General features: G+C 53.3%; 9 protein-coding genes across 9 annotated transcripts; 5 read left to right on the top strand and 4 right to left on the bottom strand.

Annotated features, from left to right (window-relative positions):
• Positions 1–33: 33 nt before the first annotated feature.
• On the bottom strand, positions 34–687 carry KD926_009242 (uncharacterized protein; the record flags this gene model as incomplete). The annotated part of the gene is made up of 2 exons (XM_053101859.1): positions 34–548; positions 627–687. 2 exons carry the CDS (start codon positions 685–687, stop codon positions 34–36), a joined length of 576 nt encoding a protein of 191 aa, XP_052954630.1.
• A 704-nt stretch (positions 688–1,391) lies between these two features.
• KD926_009241 (putative C6 finger domain protein) lies at positions 1,392–3,532 on the top strand (the record flags this gene model as incomplete). Its single annotated transcript, XM_053101858.1, has 2 exons — positions 1,392–2,159; positions 2,252–3,532. The coding sequence occupies 2 exons, from the start codon at positions 1,392–1,394 to the stop codon at positions 3,530–3,532; spliced, it is 2,049 nt and encodes a 682-aa protein (XP_052954629.1).
• A 1,498-nt stretch (positions 3,533–5,030) lies between these two features.
• Positions 5,031–6,887, top strand: KD926_009240 (putative DNA-directed RNA polymerase III RPC4; the record flags this gene model as incomplete). The annotated part of the gene is made up of 1 exon (XM_053101857.1): positions 5,031–6,887. The coding sequence occupies one exon, from the start codon at positions 5,031–5,033 to the stop codon at positions 6,885–6,887; it is 1,857 nt and encodes a 618-aa protein (XP_052954628.1).
• Positions 6,888–8,112: 1,225 nt separating this feature from the next.
• On the top strand, positions 8,113–8,556 carry KD926_009239 (uncharacterized protein; the record flags this gene model as incomplete). The annotated part of the gene is made up of 1 exon (XM_053101856.1): positions 8,113–8,556. The coding sequence occupies one exon, from the start codon at positions 8,113–8,115 to the stop codon at positions 8,554–8,556; it is 444 nt and encodes a 147-aa protein (XP_052954627.1).
• A 1,008-nt stretch (positions 8,557–9,564) lies between these two features.
• KD926_009238 (uncharacterized protein) lies at positions 9,565–10,185 on the top strand (the record flags this gene model as incomplete). The annotated part of the gene is made up of 2 exons (XM_053101855.1): positions 9,565–9,718; positions 9,875–10,185. The coding sequence occupies 2 exons, from the start codon at positions 9,565–9,567 to the stop codon at positions 10,183–10,185; spliced, it is 465 nt and encodes a 154-aa protein (XP_052954626.1).
• Positions 10,186–10,435: 250 nt separating this feature from the next.
• KD926_009237 (uracil phosphoribosyltransferase) lies at positions 10,436–11,291 on the bottom strand (the record flags this gene model as incomplete). The annotated part of the gene is made up of 3 exons (XM_053101852.1): positions 10,436–10,842; positions 10,956–11,055; positions 11,115–11,291. The coding sequence occupies 3 exons, from the start codon at positions 11,289–11,291 to the stop codon at positions 10,436–10,438; spliced, it is 684 nt and encodes a 227-aa protein (XP_052954625.1).
• A 498-nt stretch (positions 11,292–11,789) lies between these two features.
• Positions 11,790–13,007, top strand: KD926_009236 (FluC/FEX family fluoride channel; the record flags this gene model as incomplete). The annotated part of the gene is made up of 1 exon (XM_053101851.1): positions 11,790–13,007. The coding sequence occupies one exon, from the start codon at positions 11,790–11,792 to the stop codon at positions 13,005–13,007; it is 1,218 nt and encodes a 405-aa protein (XP_052954624.1).
• A 1,162-nt stretch (positions 13,008–14,169) lies between these two features.
• KD926_009235 (C2H2-type zinc finger protein) lies at positions 14,170–16,850 on the bottom strand (the record flags this gene model as incomplete). Its single annotated transcript, XM_053101850.1, has 3 exons — positions 14,170–14,311; positions 14,378–16,511; positions 16,715–16,850. 3 exons carry the CDS (start codon positions 16,848–16,850, stop codon positions 14,170–14,172), a joined length of 2,412 nt encoding a protein of 803 aa, XP_052954623.1.
• A 218-nt stretch (positions 16,851–17,068) lies between these two features.
• On the bottom strand, positions 17,069–17,674 carry KD926_009234 (uncharacterized protein; the record flags this gene model as incomplete). Its single annotated transcript, XM_053101849.1, has 1 exon — positions 17,069–17,674. One exon carries the CDS (start codon positions 17,672–17,674, stop codon positions 17,069–17,071), a length of 606 nt encoding a protein of 201 aa, XP_052954622.1.
• Between the last annotated feature and the right edge of the window lie 744 nt (positions 17,675–18,418).

Below are 18,418 nucleotides of genomic sequence, written 5' to 3'. Positions count from 1 at the left end.
TCCAGCAGCACTGGTCTACGGGTTGGTCTGGTTTCATTTGCGCCAGACTGCCATCTCAAGCCGTGTGGATCGCATTGTCGTCCACCGCGCTGGCCCAGCCTGGGCATGAATAGACTCCCGGAACGCAGTCGCAATCAATCGACTCCCATGACTATCAAAGTAGACCTTCGAGAGCACCGGGGGAGGAATGCGATCCGGGTCAAATGCGACCAGGAAATGACGGCGCAAATGCGACGGGAGAACCCAGCCGGTGGATCGACCACGAAAGGCACCACGACGAATTCTTAAAAGATCAAATTGTAGTTTAACAGAAAATAAAATGATCAAATAAAATAACTGTAAATTAGAAGAGTGGAATAGAAGGGTGTATGCAGCGCAGCGAGGGGAGATGGAGTCGAGGCCAGCATTGTCACCGACCCTCTTTAGGTGAAACCCAAACCATCCATTCTCCTCTTCCGCTTCTTCGCTGCTCGACTCAACTTCTTCCTCTTCCTCTTCCCCCCAACTCGCCTGTTCTTTCGCCCTCCTCTGCCACCATCCGCCCTCTCCTATTCATCGACAAGCCTTCTCAGGTATGTACTACACTCTATATATCCTCATCTTCTCCTATTTTCGCTTTTCTCAACTGCCTTCTCCCCCGACTCGCTTCGGTTCTGCATCGACTGCTAGTGATGCCACCGCTGACATGCCCAGGCGCTTCGTAGACAACTCCCACCGCTACGACCTCGACCATCGCCATCGCCTGTTTTCTCTTTTCCTTCTCGAGTTACTTGTATAACTGCGACTCTGGATAATTAGGTTTGATCTGTTATAGGTGCGTCTTTGATGCTCTCCCTCGTCTTCCGAGCGATTCGGGTCGCTTCTCCCACTTCCACTCCCCCCCCCCCCCCCAAACCTGCAAGTCACCCAACAGGCGACCTGCGAGGAGTCGACATCTCCTCTCCATCCCATCCTCCTCCCCGACCATCCATCTTATCCATTGGGATCTCGGATGATGAATTGTGCTGACCTCTGGTTGTCATTTTCCCTAGTTTTCGGCGGCAGTTTTTTTACCCTTCCCTTTTCTTGTCGCTCTCGGTTCTTGCGACTTGGGGTGTTCCCATCCCATCCACAACCTTTCGCCATCATCTGTTGGCTTTAAAACAATCGCGGGTGAGCCATCTAATAGCCAAACCCCTCTGGTTTCCTTGTCGTGGTAGGTTTGGATAGAATTTGCCCCGTATCCTGCGCCCTCCTCCCTCCTCCCTCTGCCTTTTTCTCTCTCTCCTCCCCCACCCAATCATATCTCGTCGCCCGGTCTATTTGGCCCATTCAATATATCGAACATTCGATTAACATCTTCGTCAATGTAGCAGCAGCGTGGCAGTTGATCTGCCCTGCTCCCCTCCATGATGCAGGCTATGCAGTATGAAGGACACGCCGTCCCGGGGCAGTCACCCACCTACCCGAATCACCATTCGCCCCACGAATCCCACCATAGAACCCCCGTCCCCAAGAATGTCGCCTTCGAGCTACTCCTCGATGAGAACTCGAAGGTGCGGGCTCGCATTCCCATGCGAGTGCAGATCTATCCTCACGATACCACGGATTCGATCGTGACGACGGTCAAGAACTTCTATGGCATCTATGATGGCGCTGCCAGCGGTGTTAGCTTTGAAGATGAGCATGGCACCACGCTCATCGCTAGATATGAGAATCTGAGGAATAACATGACCGTGTACGTGCGGGTGATCCCGGTTCAAGCCTACTCGGACGACTATGCCGAGCGCTTCTACGGGCATCTGGAGGCTCGCAAACGCCCCAGTCTTGGCGAACCCTTCCAGATGCTGCCCATGCAAGCAGCATCGGTACTGGATCCGAGCCAACCACCCTCTCGTCCCGGTTCTCGAGTCGCTCGGAAGCGCAGTATCTCGCCGTCCGCGAGAAGCCGTCGGAGCGCTTCCCAGCACAAGCAGCTACCAAGACCTGGCAAGAGCAGGGGCTCGAGCACCCATGGAAGCCTCCATGACGATGCTTCCGGCTACAGTGACAGCGAGGGTGGCTACGGCTCGGTCTCGGGGGCAAAGAAGTCTCGAAGTGAGCAGTTAGGGAGCTCGGATATCAGCATGGAGAATATACTCCAGGATGGCCGTCGTAAACGGCCCAAGTTTGACAGCTCGGTTCGTCAGTCTACTTGTCTCGCATGGGGTCATGCGCTGGATGGGAAAGACGTGCTAACGCTGGGATGCTTCCCCTTTTTCTTTGATTCTAGGAATTACCGTTGTTTGTTCCTCCTCAGGTTCCCCTCACTACTTCGACCTCCTCGATCTCTCCCCAGCGTCGATCTGTCGGACAAGAAGGAGTTGTCTCTCCGTTCGCTCGCCCCGCCCAGCGACCATACAATTACCAGCAACCGCTGCCGTCGCCGCAGAGCTATAGCGAACAAGTATATGCGTACAGCGCCCCGCGCAATTCCGTATATGCCACACCCGCCGTCCCTGACCATGGGCATCGCCTGCGTGATCGGACCGCGACCCAGTCGTCGGGCCAGCTGAGCAACCCGGCGGGTCGAAGCAACGCGCCGGGCGTCCTGCCGACCCCCGACCCGACCATTGCCAGCTGCATCTCCGACGAGGACGTTGCCATGCAGCTGATCCGGCTCGGGGACGCGTCCAACTTCTCGCATGGCCGCACCTCCGCCTCCACTCTAGATGATGCTTTCAGCGGGGCGGCGGATGCAGCCTCTTCTACGGGCGCGACGAGTGACGGAGACGACTTCAGCGAGGAAGATGACGATGATCTTCCTGCGCGCAGCCGACAGAGACTGGAATCCAGCCCGATGCTCCCCCCGGGTGCAACCAAGCACACTCACAAGCGGTTGGATGATATTCTTCCCAGCTTCGACAGCTCCGACGGAAGCTACGACGGCATGGACGACGACTACAGACAGGAGGATCCCGACAACGGCCTTGTCAAGCACGAAGCGGATGACAATACATTATACAAAGAATCAGCACCCAAGCCGAAGAAGCTCAAGACGCGCCCCAACGGCATCGCTTCGAATAAGCCTCGTTCATCCAAGTCGGCCCCGGTGCGCCACAACAAAAGCAGCAAGACGTCCTCCGTGGGCGTGCCTCGAAAGGTCAAGTCGACCTCCAACGCAACCGCTCAACCGAAAGTTGTCATGTCACCGCAGATGGTGAGCCCGGCTCCGACTCGGAAGGCGTCGACCTCTTCCGTCAACTTCCAGCCTCCGCTGGCAGCCGACGAGGAAGACCTCTCGACGAAGCCGCGTTGCCAGCGATGCCGCAAGAGCAAGAAGGGTTGCGATCGACAGCGCCCTTGCGGACGATGCAAGGATGCTGGTATTGGCCTGGAAGGTTGCATCAGCGAAGACGAAGGGAACGGCCGCAAAGGTCGCTACGGTCGCCATATGGGGGTTCCGGTCAAGAAAAGCCTTGATTCTCCAGAAAGCCCCGAGTCCCTACCGATGATAGCCACAGGCCCTCCGCTCTTCGCGAGCGCAGATAAAAACAAGAAGCGCAAGCGCTAGGGCTCGCGATCCTGCAGAGCCCCTGCCAATGGTAGCCACAGGTCCGCTCTTCTCCGCGAACGCAGATAAAAGCAAGCGCAAGCGTTGGGGCTCACGATCCTGCAGAATGCCTCGCTCCGTTGACTGACTGCCCGTGATCGACTCCTCGTCCTTCCGCGCTGGCCATTCTTCTGCTCCTGTATCCATCCTGTCCCAAGCCGAGGTCCCCACGACAGGAAAATTTTGGATTGTCAAAGTTTTTCCATAAGGCTACATAACCACCACTTGATCATCCAAAAGCTCTGCTTCAAACACCCATCTCCTCCGTCTCAATTCCTGTTTCCTCCTTTTCTCCCGTTTTCGTACACCTTATCGCTTAAATTTGGTCTTATCCTTCTTGAAACTACCGTTGTCTATCTACCGTCCATACTTCCCTCCACCCGAGCCTCCTGATGCTCCTCACATTCCTTCCTTGCGATCGCAGTGTTCGTCATGCTACACTCTGCACCCTTGTTTATCATGGATAGTCTAGCGATTGAACTGAGCGGGTTGAACATCTTTGTCGAGTCTTTTTCTTAATCCTTTTTTGGGAGGCGTTCCTGCTGCTGATACTTAACGGACCACTGTTCCAGTGTCACATACATTCATTTATTAGCCTATGTTTGAAGAGTGTGAATTTATCGTTTTGCTCCAATCCTCACATTACTATAGAGAGAGAGAGAGAAACCAGGTGGGAATTGATACAGCCACACCCCTCTCGCTCCTGGCACACCCTCATGTGACCAAAATGTCTAGTTGTGGGTGCCGGCCCTGCGTAGGTAAGGATCTCACCACCACGGTAGGGCTGCGCTGTTAGGGTTTACTCTATAAAGGCTTAACTGCGCAAGGCCGTCACATGGGGATGTGCCAGGAGCGAGAGGGGTGTGGCTGTATCAATTCCCAACTACCTAGAAAGGCGAGGTATGTATGTACAACTGATGCCTGATTTCAGCCTTATACTATATGTCCGTAAACGGACTAGCGTAAGGTATTCTTGTCACGACCGACGTGCCCCGCAGCGAATAAGCGCGCGCTTGTTTTTTTCCGCCAAATTCCAAGTCCATTTTTTGATCTGCCAATTTATTCTCCCCTCTATACTCACTTCTTTTCCCCCTCCCCCCTCCCTCGACCATCTTATCTCTACGCTTGATATCGCTATATTCTTCCTGTCAAAGATCTACCTCTCTTTGCTACCCTGGCTCAAGATTAATCTCGTCTCGGTCTCTTGAAAGAGAGACGCAGAGAGACTCTTTTTGTGCGTCGGAGTCAAAATCAGTTACCTGGTTATCACAGTCTGCTAAACGATCTTCCCCTCAGAGTCATATACATATTATCTACCTACGGAATCGCTATCCTCTCCTCTCATCCGATCCCAAACCAATTCTTACAATCACTCCTACGCCCGTGAACCAAATATTTGCCTGCTTGCGCTTCGAGTGAAATCCGACTAAGAAAATTCCTATTCCGACACCCAAGCAACATGCCCCCCAAGGCCGCAGCCCGTCGAGGTCGAGGCGCAGCTGCAACAGCCACCGCCGCTAGTCGACGGAATGAAGGCACCGAAGGCGCATCCGCCAGTCCAGCGCCGGCACCGGCCGGCGAGACGGGGACGCGATCGAGCGCGACTCCGGGCGCCGCGCGAGCTCCAGTGCAACGACTGCAATCCCTGAAGAAACGTACCCCCTCGGGCAGCATCGCGCCCGCTGCGAAACCGCCTGCCGGTCCGGACGGGGAGCCCGCGAAGCCGACGCTGAAGTATAAGCCGCGAGCGGTGGGCCGACGGAGTAAGGAGGAGCGAGAGGCGATCGAGAAGCTGGAGGCGGAGAGAAATCGCGAGCGGTTGGCTGAGGCGGCGGCGATTCAACGCGGTCGCGGCCAGGACGGATCGCGGGGACGTGGGGGTGCCGGACGCGGCCGAGGCGGCGCAATGGGCTCGGCCGGACCGCTGGGCTCGGGGACGGGGATGGGTGGTGCGCGCAGAGGGCGCGGTGGGTTTGGACGGTTCGGAAATCAGGACTCGAGAAATTCGTCGATGTCGCGGCGGAGTCGGTCCGTTATGGATCTGGGCAGTGGTCATGTCTCTCGAGATGTGTCTTCGGATGAGAGTGATAACGAAGTAAGGGTTAGTATCGATCAGATCAATCTGGAGAGCGACGAGGATGAGCCCGCGCCGATGGAGGAGAAGAAGAAGAAGAAGGGCAAAATGGCCGTGAAGAACGCCGACCGGCATGGCAGCGAGAAGGGCTTGCGGCCGATTCGGGTGGAAAGACATGAGCACGAGGAGCGAGTGGTCAGCGTGAATATGGAATCCAGCTCGAGCAAATCGGCCGAGCTGCGACAGCAGGCGCAAGCGCAGGCCACTCAGGACGATGCTTTGTTCGTGCAAGATGATGACCAGGAAACTACGCAAGAATCGAAGGCGGGTGAGGCGCACGTGAAACAGGAGCCTACGGATGATGACCAGGCCATGGAAGATGTCGCCGCGCACGACGATACGATCATTACCGACGACGGGCTGCTACCGGTCCAGAAGGTGAAGGTGCGCCGGAATCTAGGCTCCCGAGAGACCTCCACCGCCGTCGAGACGCCTCCGGCTAAGGATCCCAAAAGTTTACTACGCACCAAGGAGGATATCGAGGAGTTTGATCGCCACGCGCACGATCTCGATATGATGAAGGATCTCCTGTCGCGAGAGGAGAAAGAAGAAAAGGTACCCGCGAAGGAAAAAGATCCAGATACGGAACAGTCCGAGATGCCGGCGGAAGGAGAATCCGACACCGCGGCTGACGATAAGAAGGACGCCGAAGACAAGGAAGAAGACGAGACGGACCAGGGCAAGCTAGCGGGCCAACTCTTCCTAATGCAGTTTCCACCCATGACCCCCAACCTAGTTGTCCCCGGCGAGAGTGGTGATAACGCCGAGGGCAGCGCAGATAATGCCCAGCAGGCCGGCGCCGAGGTTACGACTACGAACGGCGGGGTTCGCTTCCAAGAACCCGCCGTCAAGAACGAAGACGGAGTGGAAGTGCTAGACGGAGCGGACGAGACGACGGCGAGAGAGCCCTCCAAGGTCGTCACGGCGACGGACTGGCAACTGCCGGCGGGACGTGTGGGGAAGTTGAATGTGCATGCCTCCGGACGGGTTTCGATGAATTGGGGAGGGATCAGCTTCGAACTGGATCGCGCGACGGCGGTAGACTTTCTGCAGGAGGCTCTAATCGTATCCACACCGCCGAATGCCGACGAGGTTGACGCCGAGGACGACAAGCGAGTGTGGGCGATGGGGCAACTCAGCGGCAAGTTCACGGTGACGCCAGACTGGTCGAAGATGTTGTGACGCGATACAGGTCCGGAGTACCACAGATAGAGGCGATACTTACTGCATGAGGTAGCGAGAATAATGACAGGCTGGGATGTGGGATGATCTGCATCGCATCGACTTCGATCATTCGACGAAAGATTCCTATAATTAGCGTGGCTTGCGAGTACATCATAAGGCTGCCTGCGTCGGAGGAAGGACCCATGCGGGCGTTGTCCGAGTTCCCAGCCTGCACGATATGATTCTGTACACCAAGTACACCGTACCTGTACACACTACGGAGTAGGTACACACTACACAGTACACACATGGACACACCAGTGATCGCACCTGCTCTGTTTAGTGTCGCGGCACACCTCGCGATTCCGTCATCGGCGCAACCAAACCGGAAAATGGTGGCCCTCGCGTGGGTGCACCTCCCTTCGCTAACTGGCCGCTCTCATCCCAGCCAAGCCCTAGATTAGGAAAGGCCCCAGGCCGATTGTTCCAGGGGGGACCCCTGCTCCACCGCCTGGGATTGGCCCTGAATCCCTGACAAGCTTCTGTTGGTGGCACGAGACACGGATCGTCTCGCGCTAGTGTCAGCCCAGGCTGACACGGCTGGCCATGAACCAATCATTGGACTCACTTCCAGATCCGCAGTGGGTCTGTTCCAAACACTAACTACAGTTTAATTTCCACTAAATCACTTTCCAGGGCCAACGGGGGCCTGTCAGCGTCTGGCCGTTTTTTCCCTCCCTTTTGCTTCGTTTCTTGTTTTTTCTACTTTTTTCCCTTTTCCCCTGTTCTCTTTGGTGGTTGTGTTTGGCTTTCTCGTGTCGGTCTTGTTATCATAGAATATTATTGTCATTATTTGTTCCTTCGTGTACCTTGTATCTTGTATCTTTTACTGTTTTTTTTTCCCCCTCCTCTTTCTTCTCTTCTCTCCTCTCTCTTCTCTTCTCTTCTCCCTCTGCCTCTTCCCCACTGTAATTGCAATCGGATCACGGCTTCCTCTCTGTCACTCGTCTGGCTGGAACTTGGAACTTGGAAATTCCCTCGCCTGGAAATACGGCCACACCGCTCTCCCACGATTCGCGATCTCTCGTGTCTCCGAATCAAGCTCGATTAGCTATAGATATTCGCCGGTGATCGCTCCGTCGCCCCCAAAGGAATCTCTCCGCTGAAAGTGGTTGGTGGAGCTATTCTCTGCGACCGTCTTCCCCCCTCCTCCCACTTGTCTCTCATCCGACTCCATAACGACATGAAAACCTCGCATCTCCTATTATCGCTCGCCCCGACGCTGGGCCTCGCCGTCGAGGCCAACAACCAAATACCTCCCGCCGTCGCGCCGAGTCCCTCGGTGCCCAATACCACTCCGCCCGCCCCGTTGCCAGAAGTCCAGGTCGCCTCATCTCGAGAACATGGATTCGCGGTTCCCTTCGAAGCTCGCCAGCTACATCCGGCCGCGGTTGAACCGGCCGACGTGACCATTACCGTTGCTGCAGAGGACCCTCTTCCGACGACAGTTCCCGATCAATGGCCCGAACCCTCGCGAGGAAATATCGGACTCAGAGCGTTGGTCGCATCGCCGGGCGTGACGAAGTCGCTACGGGCGCGGAGTGAAGGAACCCTTGGCCAGACGCCGTGGATTGGAATGGCTATCGGGCTGACCTGCACGGCACTCGCTGCCGTGATGCTGGGGTGATCAAGGCCGATTCACCTCGTTGGAACCATTTTTCATTCGCATTGCATTCGAGCATGGTGTCACTGGATGAGACACTTTTTCCATTGCATACGTCGCATACGTCTATCTATTGCGGTCTGGCCCATTTCGTTTGACGTGGGATTTGCATCCGGAGTTTTCTCTTTTCATCTTTTCTTCACTTTCATGACAGACATGGCAACCGTGAGTTACGGTTTCTAGGTCTCTGCTACGAGCGTATTTTGCATCCATTGCGAGCATTTGATCGGAGGCCCTGGCTCACCTGGGGGATGCTCAGGCGATCTCTGCTTCTGATACACTTTTTTCTTTCTCCCCCTTTGAACTTTTCTTTTCTTCTTGAGCATCGGCACATCCTGGTTCTCATACCCAACCCGACTGATGTATAGACAGGGTTAGTGACGTTTGGTGTACGTGTACATGATACCTCTTATTTATTGTTCTTTGTCCTACCAGAGACACAGGCTCTCTGGGTAGGATCTATATACTGTTACTATTACTGTGACTACTGTATCTACTGTCTAGGTACTGAGATTTATGCATGATGATCTAAATTCTTTTCTTTCTTCCCGAACTTCTTTGACATTCCGATTACTTGCCATGTGCCGCCAATCATCGTGGGCAGAGGCTGTTCTTTGTGCCCCGACACCTCCATTTGCGGCTTAGTCGGCAGGAAATTCCCCGGATTTGAAGAAATACGAGTTCGCCTCTTCCTGGTCCGGGACTTTTCTTTATCTTCGTCTTCTATCTTTATCTGCCCCTCACTTGACATTTAGTGGCTTCTTTCATCCCTTCTCACTCTCGTCGCACCGAGGCCGTCCCCTCCCTCCCCGATAGGTAGAATTCATTCCCTCGCAATATCAACCAACACCACCTACCTTACCTTACCCAAGCACGAGCAACCTGTCAACCACCCCTTCCTCGATCAAAACACAAATAGACAGCAAACCTACAGCCTAGGGGGAAAAGGAAGCGGAAGCAAAGGACAACACAATGCCCTCCAAACACGAAATCCCACCCACCAATCTCCCCGACAACATCCCTCCTTATACGCCCATGTCCTCTCTCGGTCATGAACTGGGTATTCTGTTCGGGTTCCTAGTCGCTTGCTTTGTCATTATGGGTGTTTATATTGTTGTTTGGAGGGGTATGTATACATTATCTGTTTCCTTCCGTCCTCCTTTACTATGGTTATCGTTGGTTTTGTTTTATTTTGTGTCGTGCTTTGATTCCATGAAACAAAACAGGTAAAAAAGGGGACTTTGGAGAAAAAGAGAGAGTCTAACATCAACATCTAATACAGTAATCGAACGCCGCGAAGAACACCGCGAAAAAGTCCGCCGCGAGGAATTGACCGCCAAAGGGATCCATCACGGCCGGGGCGGCGTCCACGAGAAGATGATGGATCGGGATCGCATCGCGCCGTTCGAGAGGGCCGAGTTACCTGGGTATTTCGGCGGGGTTGGGACGGCGCCGAGGGTGGTTCTTGGTGCTGGTGGAGCAACAGCAGCAGGGAGTAGTAGTCGGGCTCATAACAACATGAGCGCGAGTCAGTTGAGGCGTGGGTCGGAGAGGGAGGTGGAGATGGAGAGTTTGAGGATGGCGTTGCGATGAGAGATAGGTTTGAGTTTTGTTTTCTCTGGTTGGGTTTGCTTTTTTATGGAGTTGGGAAGTTTGATCTTTGATGGATGACGATTATGATATGATTATGATTATGAGCAGCATATCTCTGCTATGTGGATGAATGCGAAATGACCGTGCATGAACGTTTCTCGTTATTTCTATACCTACACCCATGAGAATGCCTATAGTCATACTTCAGATATATAGCATCTATATGTGTTTCGCATGCATTTCATTAGCTTCATTTGCCCATCGCAACAAACAGTCGGTCTCCGATATCTCCCAATCCAGGCACGATCATTCCGCGCTCATTGCACTGCTTGTCCACGGCGCCCACCCACAATTCCACGCCTTCCGGCCAGGCCTGGACGGCACGATTCACTCCGGCCTCCGCTCCCAGAATGCCCAACATCACCACCTTCTTCACGCCCCATTCGCGCAGAAGATGAATGGCCGCTTCGGCGGTGGCTCCGGTAGCGATGACCGGGTCCAAAAGAACGGCGATATCGGCGGCGGCCGTGTTGGTGTCTGATGTCTGACGGTGGAATGGCAAGTTGTTATAGTACTCGACGGGCTGGAGGGAGAAGCTTTCTCGGAACAGACCCAGATGATAGATGGGGACAGGGGAAGGAAGGAGATTATTGATCGCTAATGTGGGGGAAAGAGGGGGGGCGGAGAAGCGGTCAGTCAGAGTTGATACGATTGATTGAGAAAAATGAAGCTGCAGGATTGATTAAAGACAAAGGAAAAGGCAAACACACCCTCGATCATGCCCAACCCTGAGCGAAGAATGGGCACCAGTGCCACGTTGGCGGGGTCGATATCTTGGGTCTCATATTCGAGGCCTAACGGGGTTTGATCCTAGGGATACGAATCAGTTGGCTGAGGCTAGACCGAGACAAACCGACGGAGTTTGGTACCGTTCCACGACGGGTGGTTTTCAGGCCGGCTGCAAAGGCCTCGACACCTAGGATGGTAGCAATCTCATTGACGAGATCGCGGGTCTCGCGGGTGGAAGTGGATTTGGAGCGCAACTGCGAGAGCTTGGCCTGGAGACAGGGGTGAGAGGAGACGTGGACGTTGGGAGGCAGCGGCATTGTTCGGTGAATGGGTTGAAGGTAGATAGATTAATTCGGGAGTGGCAGAGAGACAGGACAAAGAAGACAATGAGGCAAGAAGAATAAACAAGGAGGAGGGGAAGACGAGAGGAAGATGAGGGGAAAAGAATGTGGGAAAGAGGGGAGGTCACCTGCCTGCTTAGTCCTCTTCCCGATGACTGCTCACATTCTTGTCTTTTCTTCTTTCTTTCTTTTGTCCTTTTGTCTCTCTCTTTCTCCCTCTACCTGCACCCTCAATTGGTTTGGTTTGCATGTCAACACGTCCATCCAACGGTCAACTGCCTATACATCGCCGGGTCTCAGCCCACTCCAATCTCGATGGATCGATCTCCACCAATCCCGACCCCGACCCACTTGCTACCCACTACCTATGCTTGGACAGTGCTAAGTGCAAAACCTCCGTCATCACACCCAATTTCTTTTTTCCTTTTTTGCCCTTCCTTGTCTTCCGTTTGCACCCAGAAATGTTGACCCGCCATGTCCAATGCCAACGCCATCCTTGACACTGGCGCACCTCCTCCAACTACCCAAGATGCGACGCAGCGTCACGCCGACTCTCTCCCTCCCACCAACGATAAGCCTTCCGTCACCCAGCCCCTCGTCAAACATGCCACGCAACTCTACACCCTCTCCTACCTCGTTTTCTTCGCTATCTTCGGAACCTTGGCACGTCTTGGCCTGCAGGCCCTCACCGTCTATCCTGGCGCCCCCATCGTAACGGGTGTTCTCTGGGCTAATGTGGGTGGATCCTTACTGATGGGCTTCTTTTTGGAGGACAAGAACCTCTTTCGTGAAGAATGGGGTAGCGACGACACCTTCGCCAACCACCCTGGCGACGCGACCGAGCAGGCCAAACGACACAAATCCGTCAAAAAGACCATCCCCCTGTATATCGGCCTCACCACCGGATTCTGCGGGAGCTTCACCTCCTTCTCCTCATTCATTCGCGACATCTTCCTCGCGCTCTCCAACAACCTCGCCGACCCGTCCGCGCCCACCATCTCTTCGCGCAATGGCGGGTACAGCTTCATGGCCCTCGTCGCCGTCGTCCTGGTCACCGTCGCCCTCAGTCTAGGCGCTCTCATATGCGGCGCGCATCTCGCCCTGGCCCTAGATCCCCTTGTCCCTGCGTTCCCCTTCCGCTTCACCCACCGACTTTTGGATCCCCTGTTCGTCTGTCTCGGCTGGGGGTGTTGGTTGGGCGCCATCTTCATGGCTATCTGGCCACCCGATCGCCACGATGCCTCGCCTGAGACCTGGCGCGGACAGGCCATTTTCGCCGTCGTCTTTGCGCCATTAGGCTGTCTGGTACGCTGTTACGTTTCCTTGATGTTGAACACTCGTATCCCCGCCTTTCCCCTCGGCACATTCGCCGTCAACATCGGCGGTACCATCATCCTGGCCATGTGCTTTGACTTGCAGCGCGTCGACGGCCTAGGCACTGCGCTCTCCTCCAGCGCAGCGTCCTCATCCATCCTCACGAGCTGTCAGGTGCTGCAGGGCGTCATGGACGGGTTCTGTGGCTCCGCCACCACGATCAGTACCTGGGTCGCGGAACTGAATGGACTAGGCCGTCGTCGCCACGCCTATACCTACGGCGTCGTGAGCATTGGCGTCGCCCTTGGGTTCTTCGTCATCATCGTAGGCTCTTTGCGATGGACGCTAGGCTTTGTAGAGCCTGTTTGTTCAACATGACCAGTCAGTCGGTCGGTCTTCTTTCATCGGGGCCAATCACCATATACAGCAAGATAATGTATAACATGTAAACTACCGATTTAGCAGAACTAGACGTTACGAGATGTTTACAACTCTACAATTTAATGACCATGTTTTATCCCCGCCAAACCAACTTATATTTTGTGCTAGAATTACTTATAGTACAGGGTACTACAACGCAAACCATGTGCAATCAGAAAAAGAAAAAACGAAAGAGCAGATAAACATTATCAACGCAGAAGATTTTCAAATAAGATGGAAAAAATGGACAAGAAACCAAAAACTAGAACATCGAAACATGCATGCAAGAGAAAAAAACGGAATATCAAATGAAAATGGAGTTGAAAAAGAGATCGCAGACATCAGAAACGATAAACACAGCGGGGACGGCATAAACACATAAACTCAGAACGGTTCTAAATCACATACATTAAAAGCAGAAGTTCAACAAAAAGATAATCAAAAAGTGGAGTGGAAAAGAGAGACTTGGAAAGAAGATTGGAAAATGGGAAAAAGATAAGTATATAAACGGCGAGGTATCAAAATGGTCCGGGGACAAAATCGACAGGCAAATTGACCAAACACGCTGGATGCGTAGAGAAAAGTAGGAGCACTAAGGATTAATAGCGTAGAAATGGATATAGAAAGAAGCAACAACTCCACCGAGTGCTAAAGTGAAGAACACACAGGACCAGCCGGGTGTCGAGATGTTACCTTGGAAGGGGGAACAGCCCATAAAAACAAGAAAAGTGACCACACCGGACTCCCGTGAGCTCTTGCAAGATGAAAGACGAGAAGAATCAGGAGAACGCAATGAAAAAAAGAGAAAAAAAAAAAAGAAAACGTCGCGAAAAATTGAAAAATGCAGTCAGGCAACACCGGCACGAAGCATTATGCAGCGGTTCAGATCATAAGCTTTCCCGTGTGGGAAAAAGAAAAACACTTTGCCGCCCATGCTCGCTCCTTTGCCCCTAACCACAACCCCGAAAAAGCACCAATGTCCCAGGAGTAGAGCTATAAGCTCGGAAAGCGAGAGTGAGAATCAATAGAAGGTGGCCGAAAGACGTGGGTGCCTGAGCACCGATGTTTAAGAGGCCAAAACGAAGTGAAATTGTGTTTCGAAACAGCTGACCCGAAGAGTCTAGTAAGCTGTTCCCACACTGGCAAGTGTCTTGGTTGGCATTGGGTGAATAGGTTGGTCCTTAGAAACGCGCAAAGAATCTTCGTAGCCAACAAGCGCCTGGGAGTGGAGTTTGAACGACTCGCCCATCAGCTTAGTAATTCTGTTAACACCAGTTAGTTATATGATCATGAAGATCTCAATCAGACGAGAAAAGAGAAAAACTTACCCCCATACTACCACACCGTCTAGGATGTTACCCCATACACGGGCCACGGTGGAGCTGAGTTTACCAAAAGCATCAACGGCGTCGTCATCAAACAAATTCCGGACCTTGTTGTAGATGGCCACCTCCGCCTCAGTTGCGGGCTCTTCGTCATGTTCCAGGCGATAGAGCCAGAGGCTTAGGATAACCATCAAATCAAGGCCGCAGAGCGGATGTTCAACACTCCAATTTGTGGCGGATGTTTTGGCAACCCAGTTGATTCCCTGAATAGCGGCGATTTCGATACATTCAAAGCAGGATTGGATGACCTTGTTCATTTCTTGGGACCGTTTGACTTTCTCGCGAGCAACAGTCATGGCCGCCGCGACCTCGTAGGGTGAGTGGTAGCGCAGAGCCTCTTGAATTGACTTCAGGTCAACCTCCAAGCGAGCCCGTGTGTTGCGATAGACGGCCATCGAGTTGAAAATCAGGGGATGGCCATTTTGAGGAGTGCTGAGGGGCACGACAATGGTTTCGGGCTCGCACACTTCAAGCGAGCTTTCCCACGTCTCCAACGCCAGTCGAAGCTTATATTCGGTAACCACATCCTGGAGGGCCTCAAAGCTTCTCTTGTGGTTCCAGACCTGCAAGAACAGGGCGTTGATCAAGACGCGGGTCGCAAAGGCACTGTAGCGGGTCTGCTCGCCTTGGAAGAGGCAATCATGGGCTTCACGAACCGTCAACGAGGGAGAGGAAGCCAGGCTGCGGCGCCAGCCCTCGTCGTCGGTAACATCGAGATTCCACAGCGATTCAGAGGATGGAAGTTCGAGGTTGTCAAATTCATCGAAGCTCATTGCGGGGGTGTGGTTGAAGGTCAGCGTGAGCATGCCGAAGAAAATGTAGACGGCGTAGTAAGTGCGACGGCATGACTCGTCCTCAATCCACTCTTCTCTGGTAGGCTGAGTTCCCTCGCGAGCTTCAGTGCGGAGCTTCAGCTGATAGCGATTTCCAGCAACCATGTTGGCGAGCAAGCTCTTGATCGAGCAAGTCCATTCGAGACCCTTGGGATCACCACTCCAGCTTTCGAAAATCATGTTCAAGAGTGAGCTCTGCATAGCCCACAATGGACACTTTCTCGAATCGAAGTTGTCCTTGTGCTGGAGGAATTGAGTGACGAGCACCTTCGATCCAACGTGAAGCATGAATGCGTGCTGCCGCTCAAAGGTGTACAGGGCACCGATGGAAAGAACCGCGAGCAACAGCGGGGGCGATGTCGCGGTGGGCTTGAAGGACTCTTGGTGCAGGAAAGGCAGATGATGGTGGTAGAGGTTGAAGTACGTCGAGAGATACTTGTTCAAGGCCGCCGTCGACGGAAGTTGGAAGTGATCGGGTAGCGAGCCGAGGGCATCCGCATTGCGAATCCGTTCCAAGATCATATTGCGCTCAACCTCATTTGCGACCTGGGGAGACTTGGGGAGCGTGAGGGCCTGGCTAGGACCGGGGGACTTTCTGTAGTTCACGGGGCTGACGGGGCCTGTCATAGAAGGGTACGGGGATAACGCATTCGGCGTCGAGTTTCCGGACACTGGCAGCGAGTTGACAAGAGAGTTCAGCGAAGGGGTAAGCGCGTCACCCACGGGGCCGTGTCGTTCCATGACCGACGAGAGTTGATGCGAGTCTGAGCCATTTTCTTGAGACGCGAAATGCTTCGTGTCAGCAGGGGAAACCAAAGTGTCCCACGGCATTTGGGGAAGAGTTGCGTTGCCTGAAAGGTACGACACGGAAGGTTCTAGCAGGGAGCCGCGTCCGGGAGAGAACGAGCGATCTGATTCAGCACGATCATTGCTTTGACCGGTGGCAGCGGCAGCGGCCTTATGTTGGAAATCTGTCATCAACATGGCTGCAGTTTCAAGATCGACCATACCATCACTGCTTGCTTCAATCTGTTCTAACGTGGCAGGATCGATTGTGACCGAGGGTTTCGACGGGGCAGGTGCAGGGGAGGACTTCTGAACACCACCGCCACGTCGACGCCCCTCAGAAACAAGCGGTATCCCACCATCTTTCGCATGAACAGTACGGTCATGGCGAAGAAGTAGATCTCGACGAACAAATGTACTCCGGCATTTCAAGCACTTAAACGGTCTCTCCTTCGTATCTGCGACGGGATGCGAGTCAGCGAGGTCCTCTGCGCAGGTATTTTGAAACCCAGAGAAGATATTGGAAATTGTGGGAGAAAAAGCACAAGAAAATATTGCGACAAAGATGTGTTCAAAAATAAGAAATATGTGGGGAGGTAATAGGAAATGCGAGAGATGGAAAATGGCGAGGGGAAGAAGAGGGGACATTCGGGTGACTTACGCGAACGCTCATGTCGGCTTCGATGTTCACTTCTGCTAAAGGCGCGATTGCAAAATTGGCACTTGTACTTCTTCTCTGGTACTGATGTCTTTTTGGCCGGCGAGTTGCTGGCCGTGTTCGGTGCGCTTGGAGCCATATCTTAGGGAACGGGATAACGAAAGCAAAAACGACCGATTCCTTCTCAGCAAAACAACGGCGAAGATTGCGGTATCGTCCCTTTTGTAAGTTCACACCGGTTCTGGAGACGGGTCGACGACAAAAATTCGGTTTGATGTCTGGTCATTCCTTGCGCGGGGAAACACTGGTGGAAAAGGATGGTTCCAAGAAGGGAGGGGTGATCCAGCCACAGGCGGATCAAGAGGGGAGAAAACGAGAAGCGAAGTGGCTGATAAACCACTGATAATAATAAAGAATTAAGAGACAGCACCCCAACAAGAAGAAAGAAGATAGAAGCGGGTGGTTATGATGTTGAATGATGAGGGAGAAAGGGAGGAGGAGGGGGGAGGGGGAGAGAAAGAGAAGAAATGAGGAGGGGGATGTTGAATGGATGAGGAGAAAAAGAAAGTCGCGAAAGAAGAAGAGGAAGCGGTCGAAGGGGGAGAAGGGGAGCGAGGGGGGGGTAAGTTCCTCGAAAGAGCGGCGAGTGGGAGGAAACGCGGCAGGTCGTGGGCAGAAGGCGATGACAGATTCGGGCGATCGCTGGATCGCGACAGTGAGGCGGTCGTGTCCAGTGTCGGTGTTGGCGATTTGGGCGGCGAGAAGCGCAGCAGCAGGGAAGTTGTGGTGAAAGAAAGAGGGGCTGTCGAGGCGGGACTCGCGGAGGGGGAAACCAGACGAATTGACCAGCACACCCGCGTCGCCCACGGCCCACGCACTGGAGCCCCTAATGCCACTCCGGTCACCCACAGATCCCCGCGCGGCCAATGATACGCGGTCTCCGCCTTTCTGACTAACGCCCATCCGGCGCTAAACGGTCTTGGGTTAGACCATGTCCGCCATACGACCAATACGGGCTCCGTACCTGTATGTAATTCTGTATAAACAAACCCAGCCCAGCCCACATGGACTTGTCGCTTCTTTAGTTCGCTTTTTTTTCTTTTAATTTTTGATTTTTATTTCCCTTTTCTAACCCGTCAACCCGGGTCAACCGAAGAGGGTCTACAAAAGACATTCGTTCAGAAATCAGTGGTTTTGGATGTTAGCGAGTCTGATAGGCCTGGTCTCTCTTTTCTTTTTCTTCTTTTTTTCTTTTTCCCATATTTCCTATTTTCCTATTTTCCTTTTCTATAGCACATGTTTCTAACATTCTAGCATCCATCTTATCCACCGGTTAGGTATTAAATACACTTTACCCACAACACACACAGCTTTTCTATCGACTCGTCGAGTATCGAGTCGACGAGTCCCAGAAAACCAGAAACAAAAATAACCCAACGACCAATTGGCCTCGCATTCTCGACCCATGAATTCAAAACCCTGGCTGCACATAATACATACTTGCATGGACATTGGGCAGCACCGTCATCTGTCCTGGACCTGGAATTATCTGATTTATTTCCAACCCTTCGTGATATTACCTATTATTGCTGCCCTCCGACAGTTCCAACCGTGACAATCCCTTCCTTACGGCATTTAGGGTCAATGAAAAGCATTGCTGTTTCCTGCTAGGGTCCGACTCCGACGGGCAACGAATCCAGTGAATCC

Source organism: Aspergillus affinis, assembly GCF_023601865.1.
Source record: "Aspergillus affinis strain CMG 70 chromosome Unknown NODE_65_length_189793_cov_85_416649, whole genome shotgun sequence".
Classification (NCBI taxonomy): domain Eukaryota; kingdom Fungi; phylum Ascomycota; class Eurotiomycetes; order Eurotiales; family Aspergillaceae; genus Aspergillus; species Aspergillus affinis.
Note: the sequence above shows the minus strand (reverse complement) of the source record. Positions and strands in the feature narration are given on the sequence as shown.